General features: G+C 36.4%; 2 protein-coding genes across 4 annotated transcripts in view; both read left to right on the top strand.

The window, feature by feature from the left end:
* xrcc1 (X-ray repair complementing defective repair in Chinese hamster cells 1) overlaps positions 1-27,638 on the top strand; it is a 68,805-nt gene that overhangs the window by 34,167 nt on the left and 7,000 nt on the right. Inside the window, exons 2-12 of one of the 3 annotated variants that reach the window (XM_056259462.1) lie at positions 13,795-13,830; positions 14,520-14,609; positions 14,923-15,015; positions 15,194-15,301; positions 19,006-19,164; positions 19,267-19,344; positions 19,427-19,550; positions 21,263-21,351; positions 22,767-22,923; positions 24,561-24,792; positions 24,904-25,020. In XM_056259462.1, the coding sequence (XP_056115437.1) occupies positions 14,559-14,609; positions 14,923-15,015; positions 15,194-15,301; positions 19,006-19,164; positions 19,267-19,344; positions 19,427-19,550; positions 21,263-21,351; positions 22,767-22,923; positions 24,561-24,792; positions 24,904-25,020 (1,208 nt within the window). In that variant the 5' untranslated portion in view covers positions 13,795-13,830; positions 14,520-14,558. Of the gene's footprint in view, positions 1-13,732; positions 13,831-14,510; positions 14,610-14,922; positions 15,016-15,193; positions 15,302-19,005; positions 19,165-19,266; positions 19,345-19,426; positions 19,551-21,262; positions 21,352-22,766; positions 22,924-24,560; positions 24,793-24,903; positions 25,021-27,638 lie in introns of those variants that run through there. The other 2 variants (XM_056259461.1, XM_056259463.1) reach the window with 2 other exon arrangements.
* LOC130091530 (myelin-associated glycoprotein) lies at positions 2,382-12,071 on the top strand. Its single transcript, XM_056259468.1, has 8 exons — positions 2,382-2,496; positions 4,049-4,426; positions 6,169-6,480; positions 7,592-7,855; positions 8,696-8,965; positions 11,085-11,184; positions 11,311-11,482; positions 11,792-12,071. The coding sequence occupies exons 1-8, from the start codon at positions 2,454-2,456 to the stop codon at positions 11,897-11,899; spliced, it is 1,647 nt and encodes a 548-aa protein (XP_056115443.1). The 5' UTR covers positions 2,382-2,453; the 3' UTR covers positions 11,900-12,071.

Raw genomic sequence — 27,638 nt, forward strand, 5'->3', positions numbered from 1 at the left:
CCAGAATCTAAACATTGAATGTTCGCAACAAAAGAAAACATGTATGAGGAGGAAGCGTTAAGAGAGGAAATGGGTTAAAATGTGAGAGTGAGTCACTGCTGAGCATATGGTGAAATTAACTTTGCATAATAGTACTAATAAAAATGCTAAGAATAACACAATTAGTTTTTGAGGAATGTGACATCATTCCGGCAAAGTAAAAAAAATTAAAGCAATTGTAACTGTAAAAAAAAACTGTAATAGCCTTACATTTAATGTAATTATACAGTAAAATGCTGTTAATTATAAATACCTTCTTAGAATTTCAGTAGGCTACATTAGGGTTTTATGTTAGGCTGCATCTTATGTTGTTAAATTAATGTTCATTGAATTATTTTAGTGTCATGTTTCCAACCACTATGGTGTTTTGTATTTGTGTGTATGACACTGTGTGCATTTTCTATCTAGTATTAACCTGAGCTTGTGGAAAAGCTAATGACTTTAAATCATCACATGTTTTTTCTCTATACCACCAGTGTTATTATGGTGGATGGATTTAAGTCAAGTCACATTCATTTATATAGCGCTTTTTACAATACATATTGTTTCAAAGCAGCTTTACAGAGATAACAGGAAAATAATGCAAAAAAGTTTGTTTCCAGAAGAAAATAGCGATGTTTGATTTTTGTTTTAAAAAAAAAGGTATCAATTTAGTTAATTTATATACACTCACCTAAAGGATTATTAGGAACACCTGTTCAAATTCTCATTAATGCAATTATCTAATCAACCAATCACATGGCAGTTGCTTCAATGCATTTAGGGGTGTGTTCCTGGTCAAGACAATCTCCTGAACTCCAAACTGAATGTCAGAATGGGAAAGAAAGGTGATTTAAGCAATTTTGAGCATGGCATGGTTGTTGGTGCCAGACGGGCCGGTCTGAGTATTTCACAATCTGCTCAGTTACTGGGATTTTCACGCACAACCATTTCTAGGGTTTACAAAGCATGGTGTGAAAAGGGAAAAACATCCAGTATGCGGCAGTCCTGTGGGCGAAAATGCCTTGTTGATGCTAGAGGTCAGAGGAGAATGGGCCGACTGATTCAAGCTGATAGAAGAGCAACTTAAAATAACTTGAAATAACCACTCGTTACAACCGAGGTATGCAGCAAAGCATTTGTGAAGCCACAACACACACAACCTTGAGGCGGATGGGCTACAACAGCAGAAGACCCCACCGGGTACCACTCATCTCCACTACAAATAGGAAAAAGAGGCTACAATTTGCAAGAGCTCACCAAAATTGGACAGTTGAAGACTGGAAAAATGTTGCCTGGTCTGATGAGTCTCGATTTCTGTTGAGACATTCAGATGGTAGAGTCAGTTTTTGGCGTAAACAGAATGAGAACATGGATCCATCATGCCTTGTTACCACTGTGCAGGCTGGTGGTGGTGGTGTAATGGTGTGGGGGATGTTTTCTTGGCACACTTTAGGCCCCTTAGTGCCAATTGGGCATTGTTTAAATGCCACGGCCTACCTGAGCATTGTTTCTGACCATGTCCATCCCTTTATGGCCACCATGTACCCATCCTCTGATGGCTACTTCCAGCAGGATAATGCACCATGTCACAAAGCTCGAATCATTTCAAATTGGTTTCTTGAACATCACAATGAGTTCACTGTACTAAAATGGTACAGTGAATAGTACAGTTCACTGTACTAAAAATCACCAGATCTCAACCCAATAGAGCATCTTTGGGATGTGGTGGAACGGGAGCTTCGTGCCCTGGATGTGCATCCCACAAATCTCCATCAACTGCAAGATGCTATCCTAATATGGGTCAACATTTCTAAAGAATGCTTTCAGCACCTTGTTGAATCAATGCCACGTAGAATTAAGGCAGTTCTGAAGGCGAAAGGGAGTCAAACACAGTATTAGTATGGTGTTCCTAATAATCCTTTAGGTGAGTGTATATATAGCCGCTCTGGAGTAGGCCTAAACCATGATGTCATCGTCCAGCTCAGTTCAGTTCTTGTATAATAGTGTCAATGCAGGCAGATCAATATTATTGTTGAATATTAAATTAAATGTAAATGTTAAATATATAGATGTCAGTATATTAAAAGTACAAACAGATTTTAGTAGCAACATGGCCTTGCTAATTCAGCAGAAAAGGGCTGTCGGAATTACCTATTTTAACTACAGTTAGGCCTACACGTTGTTCTGTAAATATGTTTACATTTTTACTGTATTTTTACTGAATTATTATTTATATAGCAAGACCTGATAACAACCTTGTGTTCCTTGAATGCAATAGTCAAGATGTTGGAGCAAGAACGTCATGGAACAGCATTACGAAACATGCCAGACCTCCAGTTTTGACTTCCCTTTCAAACAGAAAAAGACCAAAAAATCCCCAGCAGGCAGCATCTGTCCACTGTGCAGTGTCGTCCCTCCGGCTGGCGTGTCTCATGGCTCTGGACGCAGCGATTGGGCTCTTTACTGTGATGACTGGTGAGTGAGATTTTAGTATATCTGCCCTGATCTGTATCTGTCAAAATCAAATCAAAATCCGATTATGATGCAAAGATCATTTTCTCTGAACATCATCTCAATTCTAACCATGAATTTCATTCTTACATGCTCTCTTTCCACACATCATTAAATAAAATTTAACACATAAATAATACAGTATATGTTAATGTTCATTAAATGCATGTGACTGTATTTGAGCATGTGCTCTATGAATGCAGACTCAGACACTTAATAACTTCCCTTTTCTATATTTGACTGTGTTGTGAAATGCTCTTGTCACAATGCAAGACTGATCAGAAGTGTTTTTTTTTAGATACACGTGAAGACCATAAAAGTAGTGTGTTTAATATTCTCATTAGGACAATCACTCTGACAGAAGTCATAATTTAGTATAATGCAGTTTCAATGAGCAAATTTTGGCAATGAGATGTGAAATATTATCAGACTTCATTTGCATCTGTTAAGTCATGCATATCTCTAGAATTACTGTAACACTTTACAATAAGGTTAGTTAATGCATCAGCAATACACGTTTGTGTTTATTAATATTTGTTAATAAAAAATAGTTCATCGTTCATGTTAAGATCCATGAAAAAATAATAATAACAGATACAACTTTGACACTTTATGATTAACATTAGTTAACTAACATGACAATGAAAAATACTTCTAAAGCATATATTAATCTTAGTTAATGTTAATTTAAACATTTACTAATACATGATTAAAATCAAAAGATGTGTCTTTTGGACCTGGGCTGACATGAACTAACAATGAACAATTGTATTTTTATTAATCAAAGCTAACAAAGATTAAAAAACACTGTAGCAAATATATTACTCATAGTTAATATTAGTGAATGCGTTAAATAATGTTAACTAAGTGGACCTTATAAGTGTTTCCAATTTTGGTATTAATCAGTAAATGTTGAAATTTAAAGTTAGCATTTTAGTTTAGGGTCTCATTCTCACTATGCTTATGAGCATGCATATTACTATATTGGCTGTTTATTAATACTTATAATGCACATTATAAGTATCAATAAACACTTATAAAACATATAAAACACTTATAAAACACTTATAAAACACATTATAAGTATATATTGTGTTTATAAGTGTTATTAATAAACACTTATAAACACATTATATACTTATAATGCACATTATATACTTATTCTGCATGACCATACATTCTTAATCCTACCCAATTTTTACCCAAAACCTAAACTCAACAACTACCTTACTAAATATTAATAAGCAGTAATTAGGAGTTTATTGAGGCAAAAGTTGTAATTGATAGTTAAATGTGAGAACTGGACCCTAATCTAAAGGTTGACCATTAAAATGAACTAAGATAACTAAATGCTGCAGAAGTATCCTTTTTGTTAGTTTCATGTTAACTGTCTGATGTATAGTATACTAATGTTAACAAATGGAAGCTTGTTGTAAAGTGTTACTGAATTATTTTACAGAAATATATATAGCCTTCTTTTTTTATGGTTGTGTAAACCGTTTCTTCTCTGTTTCAGCATGCCTGTGGAGGGCGACACCTGCTGTCTCCCTTTCTGCCCCGGGGAGAGTGTTTGTCCTGAAGGGATCGTGCCTCGTGCTGCCCTGCTCCTTCAGCCCGGTTCCCAGCGCAACGCGGATGGAGGTTCGGCTCACGAGAACCCCGACTTCCTACTTCATGAAGCTGCGACCGACGGTGTTCAGCACTCACCGCGGGGACGCGATTCATTCAGACTTCAGAGAGCGCACGTCCCTCGCGGGGAACCTCAGCTCCGGGGACTGCTCCATCAACATCCACAGAATTAGGACAGAAGACCAGAACACATATGAACTGCAGATGAGGGAGCTGGGTCAAAGGTCATGGGCTGTGGGCACCAAAATCAACGTCAGCGTCACTGGTATGCTAATGTTGTAACTTGTAGGCTACTAACCTGATGCAAATACAACTAAACCCGTTTTTAAAAGGGTTTAAAAATGTTGTTTAGGAAATAAATGTTAGTTAACTGAAATTAAAAACTTTTTTTTTACAAAACCTACAGCAAATAACAAATTATTTGAGTACGTTGCTAAGCAACATTTTTACATGTTCGTATAGTGTCGGTTGAAGTTTAAAGGGATAGTTCACTTTGAAATATTTTTTTTATATGTTTTAGCTTACCTCAAGGGCATCCAAGATGTAGGTGTCTTTGTTTCCGCAGTAGTTTCAATTTTGATATTTTTAGGTCAAACCGTTCTTGTCTGTCAGTCATATAATGCAGGTCTATGGTCAGTCACCCCCTCAAAGAGCATGCACAGAGAAGTCCAAATTAAACATGATTTCATGACTCGTAAATGTAAGTACACATTGATGGCCTAAGACACGAAACGAGCGGTTTGTGTGAGAAACCGAACAGTATTTATATAGTTTTTACCTCTTGTAACGCACAGACCGAAGCGCCCGCGCCCTCAGATCACTTGGACGTGGCTGTGGTTACAAGAGGTAAAAACGATATAAATACTGTTCATTTTCTCACACAAACCGCTCGTTTTGTGTCTTAGGCCATCAATGTGTACTTACATTTACGAGTCATTAAATCATGTTTAATTTGGACTTCTCTGTGCATGCTCTTTGAGGTGGTGACCATAGACCTGCATTATATGACTGAAAGACAAGAACGGTTTGACCTAAAAATATCAAAATGGAAACTTCTGCGGAAACAAAGACACCTACATCTTGGATGCCCTTCAGGTAAGCTAAAACATATCAAAAAAAAAATTCAAAGTGAACTATCCCTTTAAGTAGCCTAACTAAAACTGAAATATAAATATAGGCTATAAAAAAATCACAAAAAACACACAACAAATTACTTAAATTCAAAATATTATTAAACACTATATAGATAGCCTATATTTTAATAATAATAGTGACAAACAAACAACAAAATTTCTACAACTTTAACTAAAATGAAAGCAAAAAATATTTGAATAAATTCAAAATATTAATAAAAAACTATATAGACATGTTTAAAAGTAAGTAATAAAAATGACAAAAACACAAAAAAATCCAAAACTAACTAAAAATTTAAATGAAACATATTTATAGTTTTTTTTTTAAATGACAAAAACACACAACAAAAAATATTATAACTTTATCTAACAATAAAATGGAAATTATAAGAATAAAAACTAATTCAAAGTAACAATATAACTAAATAGAATTTAAAAAACTAGAGAGAGAAAAACAAAGACAGAGAAAACATTTTTAAATGACAATGGAAAACATAAAAATAAAACAATGAATTAAACTCATTCAAAATATAAATAAAAACTATAAAAGTATATTAAAGGTGCAGTACGCGATTTCTGAGAAATGCTGTCGAAAGTGAATCGGAACCAGCACCAAAACACAAAACACACTTGTAGCCAATCAGCAGTGAGGGGCGTGTCCACTCATGAGGGGGAGGTGCTGTGCTACACAGCTTTTTGGGGCGGAGCTATCAAGATAGGGGTGTGATCCTTTTGGGTAGGGGCGTATTTGTTTTGGTGATTTCAAATATCAACAGCGTTTCTCAGAAATCGCTTACTGCACATTTAATGATGTTCATGTGATTTTACATCTAATAACACAGAATAATGTGTGAATCATGTGTCTCATCATCAGATACGCCAGAGCCGCCTGAGGTCACTGACCCGGGGCCCGTGAAGCAGGGTCAGTGGGTCATGTTGAACTGTTCAGTGAGGCTCAGCTGCCCGTCCGAACACCCCCATCTGCTGTGGAAGTGGGAGCGAGGCGATCAGGGCGGGAGCAGCGTTCATGGAGACACGGAGCTGCAGCGTGACCCGGGTCACTTACCGGTCATGTGGACCTCACTGTCCTTTACTGTCCCGCAACACACAAACCCCAGAGTGCGATGTGAGGTGGACTATCTGAAGAACAGGAGATCTTCAGCCACCCGAGAGATCCTCGTTCACTGTAAGATGTCAAAGATCATTATTCACTAATCACAAACAAGCAGAAAAGCCATGGAAATTCAGTGGTTATGTACAACTTAAATTCAAACCAATGCTGCATATTTGAAAAAGTTGAGTTTTAGTTGCAAAAAAGTCCATTTTAAATGGTATAACAACATCCAAAGTGCCAAACCTTTTTTACTTCAAGACCCATCATTGTCAGAGACTTCTGCTAATTCTGTTGTAATTACAAAGCTGCTCAATTTCAAACATTTTATTTGTAAAAACTAGGGGTGGCCATTTAGTTTAATTAAATATTAGCCTATATATTAAATTTATAATAATAATATTTAATTAAAAAATTCCAGAATATTAAAGTTTATAATAAAGTTTACACGTTTTATTATCAACAGATTTTCTAGTCATTTTGTTACTTTTTTATTATTTCAATGTTTTTTTTTTATATATATATAGTTATTTATTTGGCTACACATATCAATTTCTAAGCACTGATAAAATATTTTAGAACTTGACATATGAATTAGAAAATTTCACATTCATTATAAAAAACTCTATGTCTTAAAATTTCACTAATTTCCATGACTTTTCCTGGTCTATAAATCACACTTTTAGAAATTCCCTCATATATCTAGATTTTCTGTGAGAATTGTGTTTCTGAGCTATAATTAAAATAAGAAATATGATACTGTAAAGTTGAGTCCGAGGATGAAGAAGATTGACAAAGTAATTCAAATATATACATTGTTTATCAATCAAATAGACTCGGGTAATCCAATAGTGGTGAAACACAACAATTGGATTCAATATACAAGATGACAAACTGAATGCTAACAGGTGGGATCTAATTAATGAGTAACCAAGGAGACTGATTGGCGGGAACAAAGGAAAACAGGAAACGGCTAACAAAAGATGAGCAAATTAAAAGTCCTTGATAATGAAACTAAGACAGACTTAACTGAAAGTAATTGTGACAGATCCCAGCTTACATCTTGATTTTCAGTAGTTTTCACTTATTTCAAAGTTTGTTTTGTTTTATTTTAAATCATCTTGAGGCCCCCTGGTTGAGAACCCCTGATCTAACGCAGTTCTAAACGTTTCTGGTCTCCTCACAGTTCCTCCCAAAGACGTCTCCATTCAGGTCCTCACGACGTCTGTCCGGGTCGGAGGAACTGCTCTGCTGAGTTGTTCCTGTAAGGCCGACCCGCCGGCATTTGAATTCCAGTGGTCAACCGTTCAGTCGGGAAACACGGTGATCCTCCCCAAACGCACTTCCACCGTCCGCATCTACAACGTGACCCGAGACACACGCGCTCAGTGCACCGTTGCCAACAGACTGGGACGGGCGGCGTCTCGCCTCACGGGCCTCAATGTGCAATGTGAGTCAACAGCCTCCTGCCTCCTGCTTTAGTAGTTTACACACTTATTTCATTCGTTCTGTCATTATTTGTTCTTTATTTGCTGGTTCCAATCCAGCATCTGTGGAATACAAAAGGAAACTTTTTTTTTTTGAGAATTTGAAGAAAAAAATAAAGAATTTGAAACAAATACAATAAGAATTTAAAAACATTTTTAAGAATTTGGAAAAATGTTGAATTTTTTTTTTTTTTTTTTTTTTTTGAAAATGTTTTGGTGGAATGCGAATGTTTTTTTTGAGCGAACAAAAAGTTTCAAGGGGGAACATTGAATAAGCATTGAAATGTATTTTTTCTCATATTTTTCCCATCATCATTGACTCTTAGGTGCTCTCTAGACCAGTATCATTGTGAAACTAGTATATTTTTTATTAATATTTGGAAGGTGTTTTTTTATTATTTTAATTTAAATTTTAATTAAAGTTTAAGTATGGTTTTTTTTGTCATTTTAGTAGGTTTTTTATTTTTTTTAAATATGTCTATATAGTATTTTTTTAGTTTTATTTTTATTTTAGTACATACATTTAAACTAAATTAAAATGAGAAATGTTGGCAACTAAAAAAAATTAAGTTGTTTATATTTTATTTGATTCCAGTTAATGTTTATTTTATTTCAAGTTAAGATTTTTTTTTAATGGTTCTAGTTTTTTGTTTGTTTTGTTAGCTATAATAATAACCCTGCCATAGAAACCTGTAAAACATGATACAAAATGACACTGCATTCTTCTGCTTCTGTATTCTGTCCTTTATAGTGCTGTTTTGTTTGTCTCATGTTGTACATGTCCACCATTCTCGTCCCTGCAGACGCTCCTGTGATTCTGTCCAACTCGTCCTGTGATTGGGACGGGACGCTGCTGTCCTGCTTCTGTGCCGTGGACTCTAACCCTCGTCCCGCTGTCACCTGGAGCGTGAACGGGACTCACCTGCCGGACACATATAATGCTTCTTTTTCTTATTTCAACCATATACTGACGGCGACTCTCAGTGGATTCGCAGACGCTCCTCTGCCGGTGGAATGTTACGCAATCAACTCACTGGGAAACGACTCTCACGTACTGTGTGAGGCTCATGATGGTACGCTACAGCTGAACAATGACATTTAGAGGATTATAGTTCAGACAAATATGAAGATTTCAAACCCCTATTATATTATTTTTCTGTGGAATCTTTGTTTGCAATGATTCTGTAACTGATCCATTAATCCTGAAGATTCGAAATGAGAACACTTCCTTCTGCACATCCTTCTGTTTTAAACTATTAAATATAATACTTGGTAATAAAATTATGCTTTTATCTGCCAATAATAGTTTTTATACTATTAAATATAATAATTGATAATATAATGATGCTTCTAGAGTGTAGTAAAAACAGCTCTGTTTAACACAAATTTACTGTTTAAATCCATTCTACAGATTTTTCCAAAAATCACAGTAGCACCTCATTGCAGTACACGAGATCCAGGGGGCGGAGTTGGATCCAGATCTAAGGGGTGGAGATGGGTAGGATTAGGGGTGGGGTTAGGGATCAGGGGGTGGAGATGGGTAGGATTAGGGGTGGGGTTAGGGATCAGGGGGTGGAGATGGGTAGGAATTAGGGGTGGAGTTAGGGATCAGGGGGTGGAGATGGGTAGGAATTAGGGGTGGAGTTAGGGATCAGGGGGCGGAGATGGGTAGGATTAGGGGTGGGGTTAGGGATCAGGGGGTGGAGATGGGTGGGAATTAGGGGTGGAGTTAGGGATCAGGGGGCGGAGATGGGTAGGATTAGGGGTGGGGTTAGGGATCAGGGGGTGGAGATGGGTAGGAATTAGGGGTGGAGTTAGGGATCAGGGGGTGGAGATGGGTAGGATTAGGGGTGGAGTTAAGGATCAGGGGGTGGAGATGGGTAGGATTAGGGGTGGAGTTAAGGATCAGGGGGTGGAGATGGGTAGGATTAGGGGTGGAGTTAAGGATCAGGGGGTGGAGATGGGTAGGATTAGGGGTGGGGTTAGGGATCAGGGGGCGGAGATGGGTAGGATTAGGGGTGGGGTTAGGGATCAGGGGGTAGAGATGGGTAGGATTAGGGGTGGGGTTAGGGATCAGGGGTGGAGATGGTTAGGATTAGGGGTGGAGTTAGGGATCAGGGGGTGGAGATGGAGATGGGTAGGTTTAGGCATATGTAAGGTGGGAGGAGTTGGATCTGGATCCAACTACTCCCCCTGGATTTCGTGTTCTGCAGTGAGGACCATCTCAAAAATCAGGACAGGAAATGAAACAAAAAAGAGTAGAAAAGTCATGAAAGTATTTGTGGTAATGGTGTAAAACCTGAAGAACATTCAGTAATGGAAACTTCTGGAATTTCATTATTTTACTTATTTATAATTATTTTATTTTATTATACTTTTAATTAAATATTAATTTATATCAGTGCTGTCAAATCGATTTATCGCATCTAACATCAAAGTTTTTGTTAAAATAATATATGTGTATATATACTCTATATGTGTGTGTGTGTGTGTGCGTGTTTGTGTATATAAACATATACACGCATACATATATATCAAGCGTTGCGTCAGTTCTGGCAGGTCACGTTAGTCAAGACTCTCAGCTGATCTACGTCTACCTATAGGAATAGGACGCCTATCGCTGTATACATATATAAGCTCTTCAGTGTTATCAGTAGCTGTCGCGTTTCTCAGGAGCCGAATACCCTCCTCCCTCCCTAGCTCCTCCTCTCGTCAGTCAGGATTTGGCATTCTGATTCCCCTTGAATCAGAATAAATTCTCGAATTATGTTGTACTTTAAAATCTTGAATTAAATATATTTGCATGCATTCATGTTGGTTCTGTTCTGTTTACCTTAAGGGGGGTTATTGCTGCTCTTATCCATGCTAGGCTTCATGAAGCGCAGGGAGTTCTCGCCCAGAACAAAACCACACCGCCAATCCAAACTGTATGCTAGTTGTCAATCGTATTTGACGATAGTGGTCCTGACAGAAATATGTGTATATGTGTGTGTATATACAGTATACACACACACACACAAATATAATATAATAATATATACACACACATACAGTTTATGTTAAAAAAAAATTACAGCACTATAATTTATAATATTTACATAAATGTTTAAATATTTAATTTCTAATTTAAAAAACAAAGTTTGCATATTCATTACATGTGCATTATAATGAGGAAGTTTTTTTTTTCCACAGGTCATCTGAAATGGATTCTTATACCAGCAGCATGTGCTGTGTTTTTCCTTCTGCTGCTGAGTCTTCTGATATTTTACTGCTGTTGCTGCACAAACAGACAGTAAGATCCTTCTCACTAATGTTTTATCATGTGCTTATGTCATTAACAATTCAGTTTCAGGTTTGACAAATCTCATCTGACTACATTCAGTGTAAATAACATCTGAGCTCTTTTCTTGTTGAAAAGGAGACGTGTCATGGCCTACAGACCTCCTGCAATACATCCAGAGAGTCTCGGCATCTATCAGGAGCGCATGCCGCTCTACATTAACTGCAGTGAGGTCACACACATCTACACCAACGGCAGTTACCAGCTCATCTATCAGAACAGCACTCCACTTTTCGTACGAAGCAAACAGGTAAAAAGCGATGATGAAGATTGGTATGTTTTGAGTCAAGACAATTGTTAGGGACAGGGCCTAAGTGAAGCGACGCATAAATTCTGTATTTGATTTTTATTATTATTATTATTTAAAAATGTATTCCTACAAGTCCAAAAGCGCATTTATTGAGTTTTTTTATTAACATTATAAGTGAAAGTCATATGGGGGGAAAATATGTCACCAATCTGAGAGGTATCACAACATCAAAATGCCATCTGTATTTATAAAAGGCATGTGTATTAATGATGAATTTGATTTTGAGATGCAGCCGTCTCTGTGTTGCAGATGCATAAGAGACAAAGACGAGCAGCCAGGCGACAGCGAGAGCCGCGGGAGAGACCAACCGCCGTCACAATAGACTCTGACACGGCCATCTATGTGGAGGTCATATGATCACAACCTCGTCAATGAATCCTCAAATAACAGAAGAAATCTTCCCTGTCTGTGTTTATATAACCATACCTCTGCGTTTTCACTGAGAACTGAGCCGGTGCTGGTGCTGTTGTTTCTGTATCACCAGCCTCCAGAAATAAAGAAATTAAAAACAATGTCTTTGGCATCTCAAGCTACAGTTTGAAGAATATGAAGAAATGCATGTGTGTGAATATTGTTTGTTAGGCTGTTTGCAAAATCATTGAACAGACAAAATGTGGCTTTACTATGTGTGTTTTAATCGCCATTCAATTGAACAGCCAATCAGTGATTTGCAATTCAGTCTAAAGTCATTTCATGTTATTTTCATGAACACTGACTGAGCTATGGAAAGTCACATTCGAGAGTGTCTAAAGATTTTCCTTTGACATGCGCTTTAAAATTAAGTCATTAGTGAAAATTCTTTGCATCATTGAAAAGTCAGTATATTTCAAAGGTGGTATTTGTACATTCCAAGGACAATATATTCATAAAATGATACAAGACAAATGAGTCATGAACTGAAAGTATTTTAGGTCATTCCTGAGGACAATAGAAAAATCAAAGTATAGAGTTTATTGAAAACACAAACATGCAGGCTGAGATTGGAACAGGGAAATGGGCAAAAGGTTAAATAGTTTGAACACTAAGATTGATCTTGTCATGCAACCGAGAAAAAGGGGAACATTGTTTGCCTGGTAAGTGCTAGACTTGTCAGATGGCATTTCAAAGAAAACCTTAAAGCTGTGCAGGTGGAAAATTACAACATCCAGGCCTATTAAAAACAAGCACCAAAGAAAGGGTATTGATCAACATTTCAGTTTCTCATTTTGTGCTCATAGCAGTGAGAAAGGGAAAAGACTGATTGACATAGAGACTTTATGCATGACAGCTCTCACTTTGTAAATTAAAGCATTTTGTTTTAGATTTTGTTTTTGTTTAGATTTTTTATAACCTCCATATATTTTTTTTCCTAATGTTTTGCAATTAAAACGGACCTTTTTATAGAACAAATAACCAACATAGCATACAACATTACAAAACAAGGAAAAACATTAATTGCAGCAGGGGATTCAAAAATAATATCAAAATATTTTAAACATGTTAATGACTTTTTGTTCTTTAACAATTTCAGAGAAGATATGAAGCAATCAAATTATAATTTAAACAACTTAAATATCAGGGATGAGTTATAAATATAAATATTTTTGCTTATGGATATACAATTTTGCCAACAGTACAAATAAATTAACAATGTATTCAAGACCTTTGTTAACATTGTTTTCATAATACACAATAATACATTAAAGAAAAATAGTATTTAATTTTTACTAAATTAAAGGTAAATTCTGCCAATTCCTTCCAGAAATTTTGGATAATCTTGCATTCAAAAAAGCAAATGCGTCAACACCTCTTTCCCACTTTTACAAAAAGAACATAAATCGTCAATATCAGAGAATCTTGCAATTAATGATTTAACAGGGTAAATAGTATGCAAAATTTTAAAATGTATTTATTTGGTTTTATTATTAACGCAATATTTAAAGGGGATTAACCAAGCAGTCTTCCAATTAATATTATCAATAATAGAGTTCCAAAAAAATCCTCTATAGGTAGGCTACTATTTTATTTTGTATGTGGAATATTGTACAAATATGTTTATTATAGCATTTTTATCAATCAATTCAATGCCGTTTAATATTAATTTAGGATTTATTTTTAATGTGGGGTTAAATTAAAACGGACCTTTATTTTACCATCTTTCCCACTGATGAAGCGTCGCTCTGCCTGTGATACGGTGATACGACGGTCGGCGGAAGTGATGTCACGTGTTGTGAATTGAGAGGGAGTTTGTATGCGTGAGTGGTCGTGAAACAGTCTCCACACAAGCTACAATAAGCCACATAACTGAGGTCTGCAGACTTTGGACTTCGGTACAGTGTTCTTGATTTAATTCAATTGAGTGTCTGAATGTTTTCAGCCCTGTTTCTATCGCTTTAATGACCGCTGTAATGCAGCTCCATTGTTCGCTAACAGGGCGCTGTGAAATTATGAAGCATGCTAGTTAACTTAACTAACGTTAGTCGCTTTAATGGTCGAATACTAGCTAAACCACACCGAGACACTGTTGACAATCATTTGGTCCAGATGCGAGCTGATGACGCACTCAGTCTCGTATTTATGAATGACAGCTAGTCTAACAGATATTCAGTGTAAACAAAATATATGAATGTGTTGCTAAATGTTTTCAAGTCTGTCTCGTTTAGATAATTATTGAGTTGATCTCTTAAATAAATTTGTATTTTTATGAGGCCAAAACACTCAAATATTTGAGTAGACTATAATGAAATAAATCGTAGCTTAGATTACAGCCAATTGTGAACAGAAATGCTCATATTTTAAATATTAATGCTGTTATTGTCACTTTTGTATGTATCTGACCATAGTTACCACAATATTTATAAATCTTTTGTAGATTAAAAACTGCTTGCTAGAAATGATTTGATTTGTGATCAAATCCTTCTTTTGAGTCGATTCACAGATCGAGTGCTATAATGTTCACTATTAATGAAATACTTCTTTTGTTGTACAGTGTTTTCAGATTTTATGAGACCAGAGACCAGTGTTTAATTTGACGAACATGCCTGAAATCAAACTTAAGCATATCGTGTCTTGCAGCAGTGAGGACAATGTAAGTATACATTTTCTATATAACTTTTTTTAAATACATTTTTAATTAATACCTTTTATATTTAATCACAATAATCTACTAACAAGAGAAGACTCTGTATATGAGGACAGAGAGAAGTCTATTGAAACAGATCATTTGAAATGATTCACAGAAATGAATGAGAAACTAACTCTCATTAATACTGAAGTTTAAATGCGAGACTATTAAACACACTCACAAGATGAGGAAGAATGAAGCTAGTCTAATAACATGATGTTAATGACCAAATAAAAGTGTTGTTTGTTCATGAGACTTGTTCAATCCTTCTGTGCAGACTCACAAGGCAGACAACCTCTTGAGCTCTGACACGTACAGAAAATGGAAAGCTGCAAGACCTGGAGAGAAGCAAGTTTCAGTCATTCTTCAAGTATGGCTTTTCTGTTATATTAATTTATTAATATTCTGTTTATTAATATTTTTAATGATTTATTATTTAAAATAAACATATAAAAATATTTATTTTTAAGATAAGAACTGAACATCACTTGCACTTATTTTAATATTTTTTATTATTAAATAAATTTTTGTCTCTGTTGTTTCTCCAGTTGGAAAAGGAAGAGCAAATTCACAGCATAGACATTGGAAATGAAGGCTCTGCTTTCATTGAGGTCCTTGTTGGACACTCCACGTCAGTCAAAGATCAAGACTTTGAGGTGCGTCTTAAAGGGATACTCATCCGTTTTTTCATACTAAACTATGTTATTCTCTTATCTAAGACGAGTTGATACATACCTCTCTCGTCTCAGTGCGTGCACTGAATCGCTCTGTCGGGCGGAGAACTTTGAGAGCAGTTAGCTTAGCCCCATTCATTGTATATGGGCCAAACAGAGATGAAGTTAGAAGCGACCAAACACATCCACGTTTTCTCTATTTAAATATAGTTACACGAGTAGTTACACGACCAAGTATGGTGACACTAAATAAAATGTGGCGCTTTTTATAAGCGGGTAAAATGGATAACTATAATGTATGGCGGAATAGCACTTATTGGGAGCACTTCGACTCGGCGCTGTAATATCTTCACTTGTGAAAAGTCCTCTCCCTCTCCCTCTCCCTGATACTTCGTCAACTCTGCACAAAAAACTACTACTACTGCAGGCGTGCAGGTCACGTTGGTTCTATTGACGGAAATGACAGGGAGAGGGAGAGGGAGAGGACTTTTCACGAGTGAAGATATTACAGCGCCGAGTCAAAGTGCTCCCAATAAGTGCTATTCCGCCATACATTATAGTTATCCATTTTACCCGCTTATAAAAAGCGCCACATTTTATTTAGTGTCACCATACTTGGTCGTGTAACTACTCGTGTAACTATATTTAAATAGAGAAAACGTGGATGTGTTTGGTCGCTTCTAACTTCATCTCTGTTTGGCCCATATACAATGAATGGGGCTAAGCTAACTGCTCTCAAAGTTCTCCGCCCGACAGAGCGATTCAGTGCACGCACTGAGACGAGAGAGGTATGTATCAACTCGTCTTAGATAAGAGAATAACATAGTTTAGTATGAAAAAACGGTGGAGTATCCCTTTAAAGTTACAAGCTTTAAAAGCATCAAACAGTTTAAATGGCATTATCTTAGAATACATTCATTTATTTATTATCCAGTTAAGTTCAGATAATACACATAACTTCAAAGCACCTTTACAGGAAATTGTTAATGTTTATAATATCTTAATATCGTCATGCCTAATAGTTGCATTTAGCAGATTAGAGCTGGACGATAATATAGTTTATATTTTGAGACATTATAAACAATCAAGCAGTTGAGATCTGCTGTATATGATATATTGCTTGACATGAGTATACTGTATGTAATGCGGATAAAGATGGTATAGGTGATAATATAGTTACATTCTGTGAAGAAAAAAAATATCTTTCAATAAAAAACTTTTCCATCTCAATTATGAACACCTAATGCTCTCCCATAGTAGATCAACTAGTGAGTACAATATGTATAATTCATATTTATTTGTGACACCCATTATTTTTTGCTCTTATAATTACCAACACATTCAACATAATAGCTGCATAGACAATACATCTCCTATACAAACATGTAAATAGCATATTTTAGTTGTCAGTGTTATTTTTGTATTATTGACTAGTATAGATTTTATTATTAATAATTTTTGGTTTTACTTTTTGTTTTTTTTAGGCTGTGTTAAAAAAACAGAGGGTGCATATGCTTGGACTCTGTCCTTGACTATGTACATTTAAAACGTTTTTAATATTGTATTTTTTTTTTTTTTTTTTTTTTTTGCATGGAACCTCAAATTTGTTACCTTCTGGGTTTGTCCTATTTGATGCACCATTACAATATTTAAATGCTAAATCAAATCTGACTAAACCTACATTTTGGGTGAAATATACTCAAATATACTTGCATTTTTGTTTTGCAATATAACGTGACAATATATTTTTACACCCCTAAAATATAGCAGCAAAGGCATTTGTAATTTACATTTACATTACATGTATTGAGAATGAGGAGGTGACGTCACGCGTATCACTCCGCGTTGCATTGTGGGAAGGATTCGCCATCTTGGTAGGATACGCTATCCGTTGTCATGGTTACTTCGACCGTGAGACCGAGAGAAATAGCGACAGAGAGAGAGAGAGCAGCTTGATATTTGTTTGCATTTTTGCGATAAGGCACAGTTTCTTGGGAATAAATGAAGAAGGGGGAAGCAAAAGGAAAGGGGCTCTATCGGGAGAGACTAAATAACAACACCAAGCAGCGTTTTTTAGAGAAACTAAGTTACTTGACATCAACATGGACCCGTACGGTATGACCTGCTACAGAATGGACGAAAGACCCAAAGCACTACCACCTTTCACATACCCTGACATAGTTAATTACCTGGTTTGTTTATGGTATCAGTGACTAACGTTACTGCCTACACAATGCAAGAGTTCAGAAGCTTTAAGTCATTAGAAGCTGAACAAGTCTGCTGCGGCTGGGTGCAAGACTTAGAAACCCCCAAACCTGTAACGTTAAACTGCGAGAGTTCAGTCATACTTGATGTTTCAGGCCTCATTCATATGTGGAAATAAATCTGATATGAATTAGATACGTGCATTGGCACCTGTCGTGCAACGTTAAGCGAACAGATCAGAGATTCCCCTGTCAATGCGAATCGTACGTCATTAAAAAAATGTCTTTTTAAAACATTTCGCGGTACAGATATATCTATAACAAATGAAACAACTCTAGATGAATAACAGAGTATTAATTTCGTTCGTTTCTATTAAATAAAAGGCGAACTGTGCTGAAATGTGTTGCTTTTGAAAGCAGGCTTTGCTCGCTGTTGCTGCTGTCAGTTTATTGACAAGCAGTTTCTCTGAGCTGGCTAGCATTGTTATTTAGTCTCTCCCGATAGAACCCCTTTCATTTTTCTTCCTTCTCCATATCTTCCAAAGAAACTGCGGCGTATCGGTAAAATGTAAACTGTAAACAAACACTAAGCTGCGCTGTCTCTCTTTCGCTATTTCTGGAATGTTTTAGTCGCGCCTCTGTGAAGTTCTGAAGGCGTTGCCCCTGGCAACCGATAGCGTCTCCTACCATCATGGCCGACCGGCTCAGACCCCGCCCAAATCGGCACGTGACTCCTCACTCTCAATTCATATAGCAGATGCTTTTATCCTAATTTTAATTTAAATTTTAAATCAGTTAACGTTTATTTTAGATTAAGTAACATTTTATTGGTTTTAGTTAACTATAATAGTAAACTATTTTTGTATATCTACTTATTTTTTTAACATTCCATATCTTCTATCCATATTAAGTTATGTTTCTTACTTCCTTAAAGGATTAGTTCACTTCAGAATGAAAATCTCCTGATAATTTACTCACCCCCACGTCATTCAGTCGAGAAAAAATTAAGGTTTTTGAGGAAAACATTCCAGGATTTTTCTCCATATAGTGAACTTCAATGGGGTACAACAGTTTCAATGCAGCTTCAAAGTGCTCTACTGGATCCCAGCCGAGGAATAAGGGTCTTATCTAGCCAAACGATCTAGCGGGAAAAAAACAAACGTTTATGTACTTTTTGACCACAATGCTCATCTTACACTAGCCCTGCAATGCGCCAAGCATTACGCAATCCCGTTGAAGGGTCACGGTGTACCCTATTGAAGTCCACTATATGGAGAAAAATTCTGGAATATTTTCCTCAAAAACCTTAATTTCTTTTCGACTGAAGAAAGAAAGACATGAACATCTTGGATGACGTAAATTATCAGGACATTTTAATTCTGAAGTGAACTAATCCTTTAAGCACACACCTGAGGTATAAAACCTGAGGTATAATTTTCAAGGCTGTTGAAGTTAATATGTCTTTCTTGCGATCTGTTGTAGGTTCTGTTGGTCACGTCATCCTTCATGTCACCCACAGAGAGCCGTAACGGCTCAAACACGAACCGAGTGCGCTTCTTCGGACCCAACCAGCTGGTGAAGGCCACGGCGCAGGAGAAGTGGGACTGCGTGAAGGTTGTGTGCAGTCAGCCTTACAGCAAGGTGAGCACTGTCATTGTTTTCTCCCATGTCAAATCAAACATATGCACCTGACACGACAGTAAGAGTGTGAATCGTGAGCCTTTTTTCTCTGTTCGTGTGTAGTCGATAGCATATGGAATCACCTTTATAAAGCTGCATTCTCCTCCAGACGGTAATGATGTTCCCATCACGACTCCACCGGTGAGTGCTGTTCCTCCACAGCTCGTGTTCAGTGTCCTGCTGTTTGACGGCTCTTGAGATCTGTTGTCTCTCTTCCTGACAGAAACTAACTAAACTGGGTCAGTTCCGTGTTAAAGACGAATCCCCTTCTTCTGGTTCAAATATCCAGCCGGGAAGTCTGTTCTTTAGCAGAGAGAGCACTGGTAAATCCAGCACAGGACTGAAAGGTAATGCATATTACAGTATTAATGTAAACCGTTTGATGAATCCCATAGGCTACATAAATGGTCGGACCTTTATCAATACCTTTGCTGGTATTAGGCCTGTCACGACTCCCGATCATGAATTGTGCTGAATACAGATAATTGCGATTAACAATTTAATTCTATTTGGTTCTTGACCGTGCAAGGCTAAAGCTATTTTGTTATGTTTTACTTTCAATCACATGAAATATAATAATAAAAGTTATTAAAAGTAGTCCCATATGATTTACTTCAATGCTGAAAACAAAATAATAATTCTGAGACATGATGCATAGAGGTTAGGAGGTTTCTTTAAGGCGAGACACGGTAGGCAAAAAAAAAAATTTTTCACTGGTCAATTTTGAGATTTCGGGATATTTGTCTTCAAAAACATGTCTTCTTTCAGACTTGTGGTGAAAAAAAGTCCGAAATACACATTTAGGTCTTTATTTTACTGCACTTTGTCTGTTTGCGTCTGTAGATTTCTCATAAATTCATCAAAAGTTGCCGATCTAAAATAAATCATCCGTTGATCGCGATCTGCACCCTGTCATCACACACACCGTTAGAAAGCTCTCTCTCTCTCCTGTACAATGCTGTCGCATCCAAATATGGTCATTTCCTTTTTATCAGCAACCAATCTTGAAAGTAAAAGGGCGCAAATGCGCAATCTCATTGGCTGATGCTAAATCTTTAAAGCCCGTTTTCTCAAAATGACTTTTCTCTCATACTCAAAGTCCGAAATCTCCACTTCGGTAGCACCTATACACACCAAACTTTACAGTCTTGTACCTAGTTATATTATGAAGACATTTACCGAGGGATTTGTAAATATATTATTCCTAGCCCGATTTATATAACATTTTATTCCAAAAAACATGGCAAAAATATATATTTTTTTAAGGCTATTGACAGTATATTCTGATTTATAGGATAACAAAAGTAGATATCCATAAATCCCTCTGTAATTTTTTCCCATCTAATATGTGAACACAATGAAAAAAGAATTTTGAACCTGGCTTTATCAATACTCAGATTTCATTTTTTTAAATATATGCAAATTAGCGGATATTTAATTAGATAATGCCTAATTTGCATATTTAAACATTAAATTACAGAAAACTTGTAATAAATTTTTTTCTCATCTTAAAGGAACACTCCGACTTTTTGGGACTTTAGCCTATTCACCTTATCCCCCAGAGTTAGATAAGTCCATACATACCTTTTTCATCTCCGTGCGTGCTATAAGTCTGTTTGACGCACCCACCGCTAGCCTAGCTTAGCACAAAGACTGGATGTAAATGGTTGCAGCTAGCATACTAATCCAAATAAGTGACAAAATAGCGCAAACATTTTCCTATTTACATGTTGGGATTTGTATAGTCACAGAGTGTACAAAAAACTACGTCACATGAGACACAGACATATTTTAACAGTATAAATACTGGGAACTATATTCTCTGAAGGCGAAGCACTGCTACTTGGGCGGAGTAATAACCGCAGCACCTGAGATATGTTACATTTTTTTTATTATATTGAATGTTACTGTTCATAATAAAATAATTTTTGATTTCCTTCCAAGATAGATTTTATCCATGCTTGGTGAATGTTCATTTTGGGTCCTGTGTGCGCAGAATTGCACAGAAGTAAATGTAATAACCGACACAGAATCATTATTACCTGTTTGTCTCGATCAGTGTCTCCTCAGAATGACAGGTTGAGTTACGCCACTGCTGCTCTGAAATCCGACGGTTCGTCCACACAGTCGTCTTCCAGCACACAACAGGTACTGACCCGTATGTTCAGATCAGAACTAGGGATGGAGCGAGTTATCAGGTATTTTTTGTTGTTGTTCTATTTAGTTGTGCGACTACTCTTTGGGGGCAGTAAGATTTTTCTTTTGAAAAGAATTATTTTATTCAGCAAAGAATCCTGAAAAAAATGGATCACGGTTTCCACAAAAATATGAAGCAGCACAACTGTTTTCAACAATGATAATAAGAAATTTTTCTATTCAGCATAATAGCAAATCACCATATTAGAATGAATTCTGAAGGATCATGTGACACTGAAGACTGGAGTAATGATGCTGAAAATTCAGCTTTGATCACAGGAATAAATTACATTTTAAAATATATTTTTACATAGAAAGTAGCAATTTTAACTTGTATTTATATTTCACTCTATTTTTGATCAAGTAAAAACATTTGACTTTTTTACTTTTTTGAACTTCTCTCAAAAACATTAACATATCTCCACCAACCATAAACACCACAGTGTTTCTCTCTTCAGGTGTGGAGCCCTATATAACAAGCCCTATATAACTGTATTCCTGTCCTCTAACTAACGAGGAGCCCATTTTACTTCCTTATTAAATTAGCCGCTCCACATATGGTCCCCATAAATCATCTCTCCGATGCGAACACAGTTCCGGATGCTATTGTCTTTGTGCTGAAGTGGCAGATATTTTGTAGTCGCCTGCAATGGATTATTGACCTTTTATAGCGTTCCAGAATTATATCCTTATAATAACTGGATCTGGAGAAACTGAATCTTAGCAGGATCTGAGATGAAGATGCTCCACCTGCTGTAGGACATCAGCGCTTATCAAACGCTCCCCTTTGAAAATATTAAAGTCACCATGAAATCGAAATTGACTTTTCTTATTTTTTATGGAATATCGCAGTATTTATTAAAAATAATTGATCCATGCACATCATTATTTATTTAAATTCATGTACATCATAATCTTTAATCAAAATAACTTCCCCGCCCACTTGCAAGGTCTTCTCTTCTCTGATGACCTGTTTATTGGCATGAGGGCGGGGAAAGCTGTCACTCACAAGATCCACCAATAGCAAACCACAACCATCCAATCAATTCCCCAAGGACAAAATCAAGCCCCGCCCTACATTTTTTCTGATCCGAGAAGCTGTTTCACTGCGATATACGTCACAATAGGGAAGAAAAGACTATCGCAACTTCCATTTCATGCTGACTTTAAAAACTCTGAACATTAAAAGAAACAGTTCTCTCAAAAATAAAACATTTATTTTCTGCCGTCATGTTTCAATCCTGTATGAATGATGGTTGAGAGGATGGTGATTGTACTTGTCAAGCTCCAAAGAGCACGTCAGAGTAAAAGAAAGTCTGTTCTTAGAGAACCACTGTTTGATGTGTTTCCTGTTGTGTTTTTTAAAGACTCCTGTGAAGAGGAAGTTCGAGTTCAGTAAAGAGCGTCTGGAAGCCACCGGTCCACCGCCCAAAAAGCCCAGTTCATCTGCCTCTTCTGAACCAAACTCTACCACTCCAAAATCTAAAGCAAGAACTAGTGCAACTGCAAGTCCCATCACCACCGGTAAATAACAAGATTATGTCATATTCATTGAACACATGAAGTCAGTGGTTCTCAGAAACTAGGAGTGTCCAGGGATTAAAATAATAATAATTCAAACAAATTTTTGGATTGAAGAAGTTTTAAAAAGCTGAATGTTCTTCAGGGATTTTGCTCTTTTAAACCAATGATTCGCCATGACTTTTCCAGTCATTTCTGCTTTTACTGTATCAGGATTATTATTTTTTTGGTTTATTGTATATAAAATAAAAAATGCTATAAGATTTGATTAATTTCCATGACTTTTCCAAGACTAAAAATCATACTTTTAAAATGAGTCTTCCTCATATATCCAGGTTTTTCAACACTGAGAGAATCCTGTTTATTCAAAGACAAAAAAATCTATTTACAGGAGGTGAATTAAAATAAGAAATATATATTACACCAGCGTGCATCATATTTGCTGAATGAATCTAATCCAATACTTGTTTCCTACTAATTTTGGGATGCTGATTCCAAAAATAGAATATCATACTTTCTCACAAAACATGATGTGCATTTTTGCTTTCTACAACCATTTGTGAGGTGAATAAGCCTTGTATTATCCCTTAATCACCAGAAATGCCACAGACATGATTCCTCTGAGCCAGGCTACAACTATTCAATCAGTTTTCAGCTGATTTTGTTACATTCATGACATTTTTCTATTTTAAGGTTCAGCCTTTTGCAAATCATCTGAATTTTTTTCACGATGCAGGGCTGTGCTATATTATATAATATATAAATATATGGGTAATGCTAACAGTAAGCCATACATTTGGTAGTATTAATTAATCATCTTTATTAATGTAAACATTAGTTAAACAAATACTACTGTTCATTGTTAGTTCATGTCAAGTCCATTAAATAATATGAACAGAAATCTTTTGATTTTAATAATCTATTAATAAATGTTGAAATTATCAGTTAATGCATGCTTTAGAAGTATTTTTCATTGTGTTTACTAATGAAGTTAACTAACAAATAGAACCTTATTGTGTTAACAATGTATGAAATAGATATTTTTTGTTGTTTTAGTAGTTTATTTAAATGTTTGTTTTATCTACTTTTCAACCATCATCTCGAGGCTTCCTTTTTAAAGCAACACTAAGTAAGATTTTTTACCTTAAAATAATGTTTCCAAAATCATTTCAGTGGTTCATTAAGTCGTAACAGGGTGAAAGGCACTTCTGGATTCGCTGTGCGGTCCTGTATCTGCTATAACCACGCTATGTAAGATTGCCAGATCGGGTCGCGTTTCTGTAGTTCTAATGAGACATAAGAAAACTACAATTTGACTTGCTTTACGTCAAGCGTTACAATAGTCATTATTTTGTTTTTCTCCGTTTCTGATGTCGCAATACATCATACTTTCATGAAATCATGCAACATACTCTACCTTGTCTGTGGACATCGTTCATTCCAAAGCCGGCGCTGGATAAACAGCGAGCGTGCGTGCGACAGTCGGCTGCGCTAGGCTAAATTATTTACGACAGCGGTAATGGACAATTCCGCTCCCAACCTGTAGGGCGACCGCAGAGGAAAAGTTACTTGGTGTTGCTTTAAGAGCCACTGCACAAACTAAGTTTCTCGATGGTGTCAAATCTTGAATTCTTCTCCAGGCCAAAAGACACCAGACAAGAGGGAGAGTCCTAAATCCAAGCCAGAGCCCAAGCCAAAACCCAAACCTAAGCCCAAGTCAGCAGAACCGGTTGCTTTCAACCGCATCATGGAGGGAGTCGTCTTTGTCCTGAGTGGCTTCCAGAACCCCTTCCGCGGAGAGCTGCGGGACAAAGCCCTGGCTATGGGAGGCCGATACAAACCCGACTGGACTTCAGACTCCACACACCTCATGTAAGGAGCCCATCCATTAGTGTCATGAAGCGTTCAGAGCCTCATGATATGTGTCAGCATTCAGAGACGCCTCGTGCTTGTTGTTCAGAGCTTTTTGTCTCTCTCCTGCAGCTGTGCGTTTGCCAACACACCCAAGTACAGTCAGGTGAAAGCAGCTGGAGGCATTATCATCAGGAAAGAGTGGGTGATGGACTGTCACAAAACAAAGCAGAAGCTTTCCTTCAAACGGTGAGACGAACTGCAGCATAGAGTCAGAGAGCTTTCGTTTTTGTTTGTCATTTATTAGTAGCAGTCAACAGACGTGAGGTCAGATTATGGAACATTTGCTATAGCAAATATTAATTTTGCACTGCATGTTTAAAGGTGCAGTCTGTAAGAATGACAACTAGTGGTCGAAATGGGTACTGCAGTCCAATTAAAAATATCAGAGGTCGTCGTTTCTCCCGCCGCCTGCTCCTCAGACTCGACGGCGCTCGCTCGGGTTGCCAGTTTGAGCACACGCAACAGGAACGATGGCAAATTGGCAACGTGCAGTATCACAGACCATAACAAAAACAAACATTCCAGCCTGGAAACGCACATTTCAAAGTAAAATAACTGGCTGTAGAAGTGTTTTTCAGAGAAATGTGTATGTGAACTTAGCATGTTTCCTCAATATATGCAAACATATTATGGTATTTTATGCTTTAGTAGAGTGAAAAAGTTACATACAGCACCTTTAAATGGCTCCATCATTCGGACCAGTGTTGTTGTAGTTTTAAACTAAAACTAGTAAAATTAAGGTTTTTTGTTTATTTCAAATAAGCTGAGATAAAATATTAATATTAAATTAAAATCTTAGACTAAAACTAGAAATGTTGTCTTGACAACTAACTGAATAACTAAAGTTAAAGTACTGAAATCGCTCAAACAAAACTTGAAATAAAAATAAATGAAAGGTAAAAATAAATATTTAAAACAAAGTAACATGCACAATACAGTAGCAAAATTACTAAAACTTGAAGTATGAAAATATGAATTAAAAGCTAATTCAAAACTAAAGTATTAAAAAAGTTAAATGATTCATTATTAATAAATACTACTATACTAGTATATAAATAATATTAAAATGACAGATTCTGACTTTAATGAGGTGGACTGAATGTTCAGTGTTTTTCTGACAGCGAGTGTAGAAAACTAAATTATGACTATATTGTGCAAGAACCTCCTAAATTACCTATAGGGAACTAGACTATAGTACTACACCGATCGATCTGGCCCTATTATCGGATTTATATTGAGTTTGTGAGATTTGCCAGTCGAGGCACCCAGATGACTCAAGCGAGATGGAGATGCACGAGCTCTGATGATGTGCTGCTCATTACTTTACAGACGGTGATGGTCTCTTTAATGACCCTTCTGATTGTGCAGCCCGTTCAAAGCGTGCAGCGATGTGAAGCAAAAAGTGTTCTGAATAATGAATGACTTGGTTACTAAAGTTACTCTCATAGAAAAGGGCAAACAAGGTCCAATGTCTTTGAAACGCTGCTGCTGAAGATTTGATCTCTGCAGATTGGTGATTATTTGTGGATAATCATACAAATCATGTTTATTTCAGATTTGACATTCCTTCTGTTGTGTGACATTTGTGCTCCGGTGTTTCTGCAGGCGGGCTTGTGTTGAAAAAGCTAAAGATGACAAACTAAACAGCCATGGCTGTGTTCAGGCAATTAAATAAATGAACCGCTGCATTTGTTGGCTAGTCTGTGTAATATTGTACTGGTCCCTCACCCTATCAAATATTCACAATTATTTTGAATATAAATTATGCAACATTATCAATATTGCAATAATTTATGTGATGTAGTTTTCATTTTTCATTATAGATGAAAAATAAGTTGTAATAATTGATTTACTTGCAAACTATTTACTGCTGTCAAATCGATTAATCGTGATTAAGCGCCTCTAACAATATATATATATATATATATATATATATATATATATATACATATACACGTGTGTTTGTGTATCTGTGTGTGTATATATTATGTATATGTATGTATGTGTGTGTATATATATATATATATATATATATATATATATATATATATATATATATATATATAAATAAATAAATATATATATACATATACATATACACACACACACACATACATATACTGTATTTGTGTGTGTGTGTGTGGAATTTTTAGATTAATGCGATTAATCAATTTGACAGCCCTATGTATATTTGACACGTATGTGTATAAGATTGTCAAAACGGCTGTATTATATAATTATATTGATGGTTTTTTTTAACCATGTTGCATATTGTCCAGTCCTAGAGATTATCATAAATGCTGCTTGATAAAAGGCTAGTGTTAAGTCCAGCGCAGAGTGTGCTTTGTGTGTTTATTCGTTTAGCAGTCGTCTCGTCTGTTATCGTCGATTGGTTTAGTGGGAGGCAGCTGTGTTGTTCTGTGCCTGGCTCTCCATTGTGTCTGCTTTGAGTGCCCACCTCAGATTATGTATTCTGTATTTAAAAGCTGCATCTGCCATGGGTAATTAAAGCAGCCACTTCCTTTGAAGATGAGGAGGGTTATCTGTCCATGTACGTCTCTCACCCTATCGAACACAGATCAGCTCGGTTGTGTGTCCTTGCACAAACCCGTTTTTTTTCTTTCCCCGGCAGTGATACAGGTGGAATGGGAAGTGCAGGAAGAAGCGTGTTTCTATCCTGCTCACAGAAGCTTAATCTGTAGACGACCATTGTTTATCTCCGTTTTTACTCAAGTGGATGTATTTTTATGTTCTTCATGTACAGTTTAAAGGAATATTTCACCTAAAACTTTAAAATTTTTACA

Source organism: Rhinichthys klamathensis, unplaced genomic scaffold, assembly GCF_029890125.1.
Source record: "Rhinichthys klamathensis goyatoka isolate OS25496 unplaced genomic scaffold, OSU_Roscu_1.1 h1tg000168l_1, whole genome shotgun sequence".
NCBI classification, from domain to species: Eukaryota; Metazoa; Chordata; class Actinopteri; order Cypriniformes; family Leuciscidae; genus Rhinichthys; species Rhinichthys klamathensis.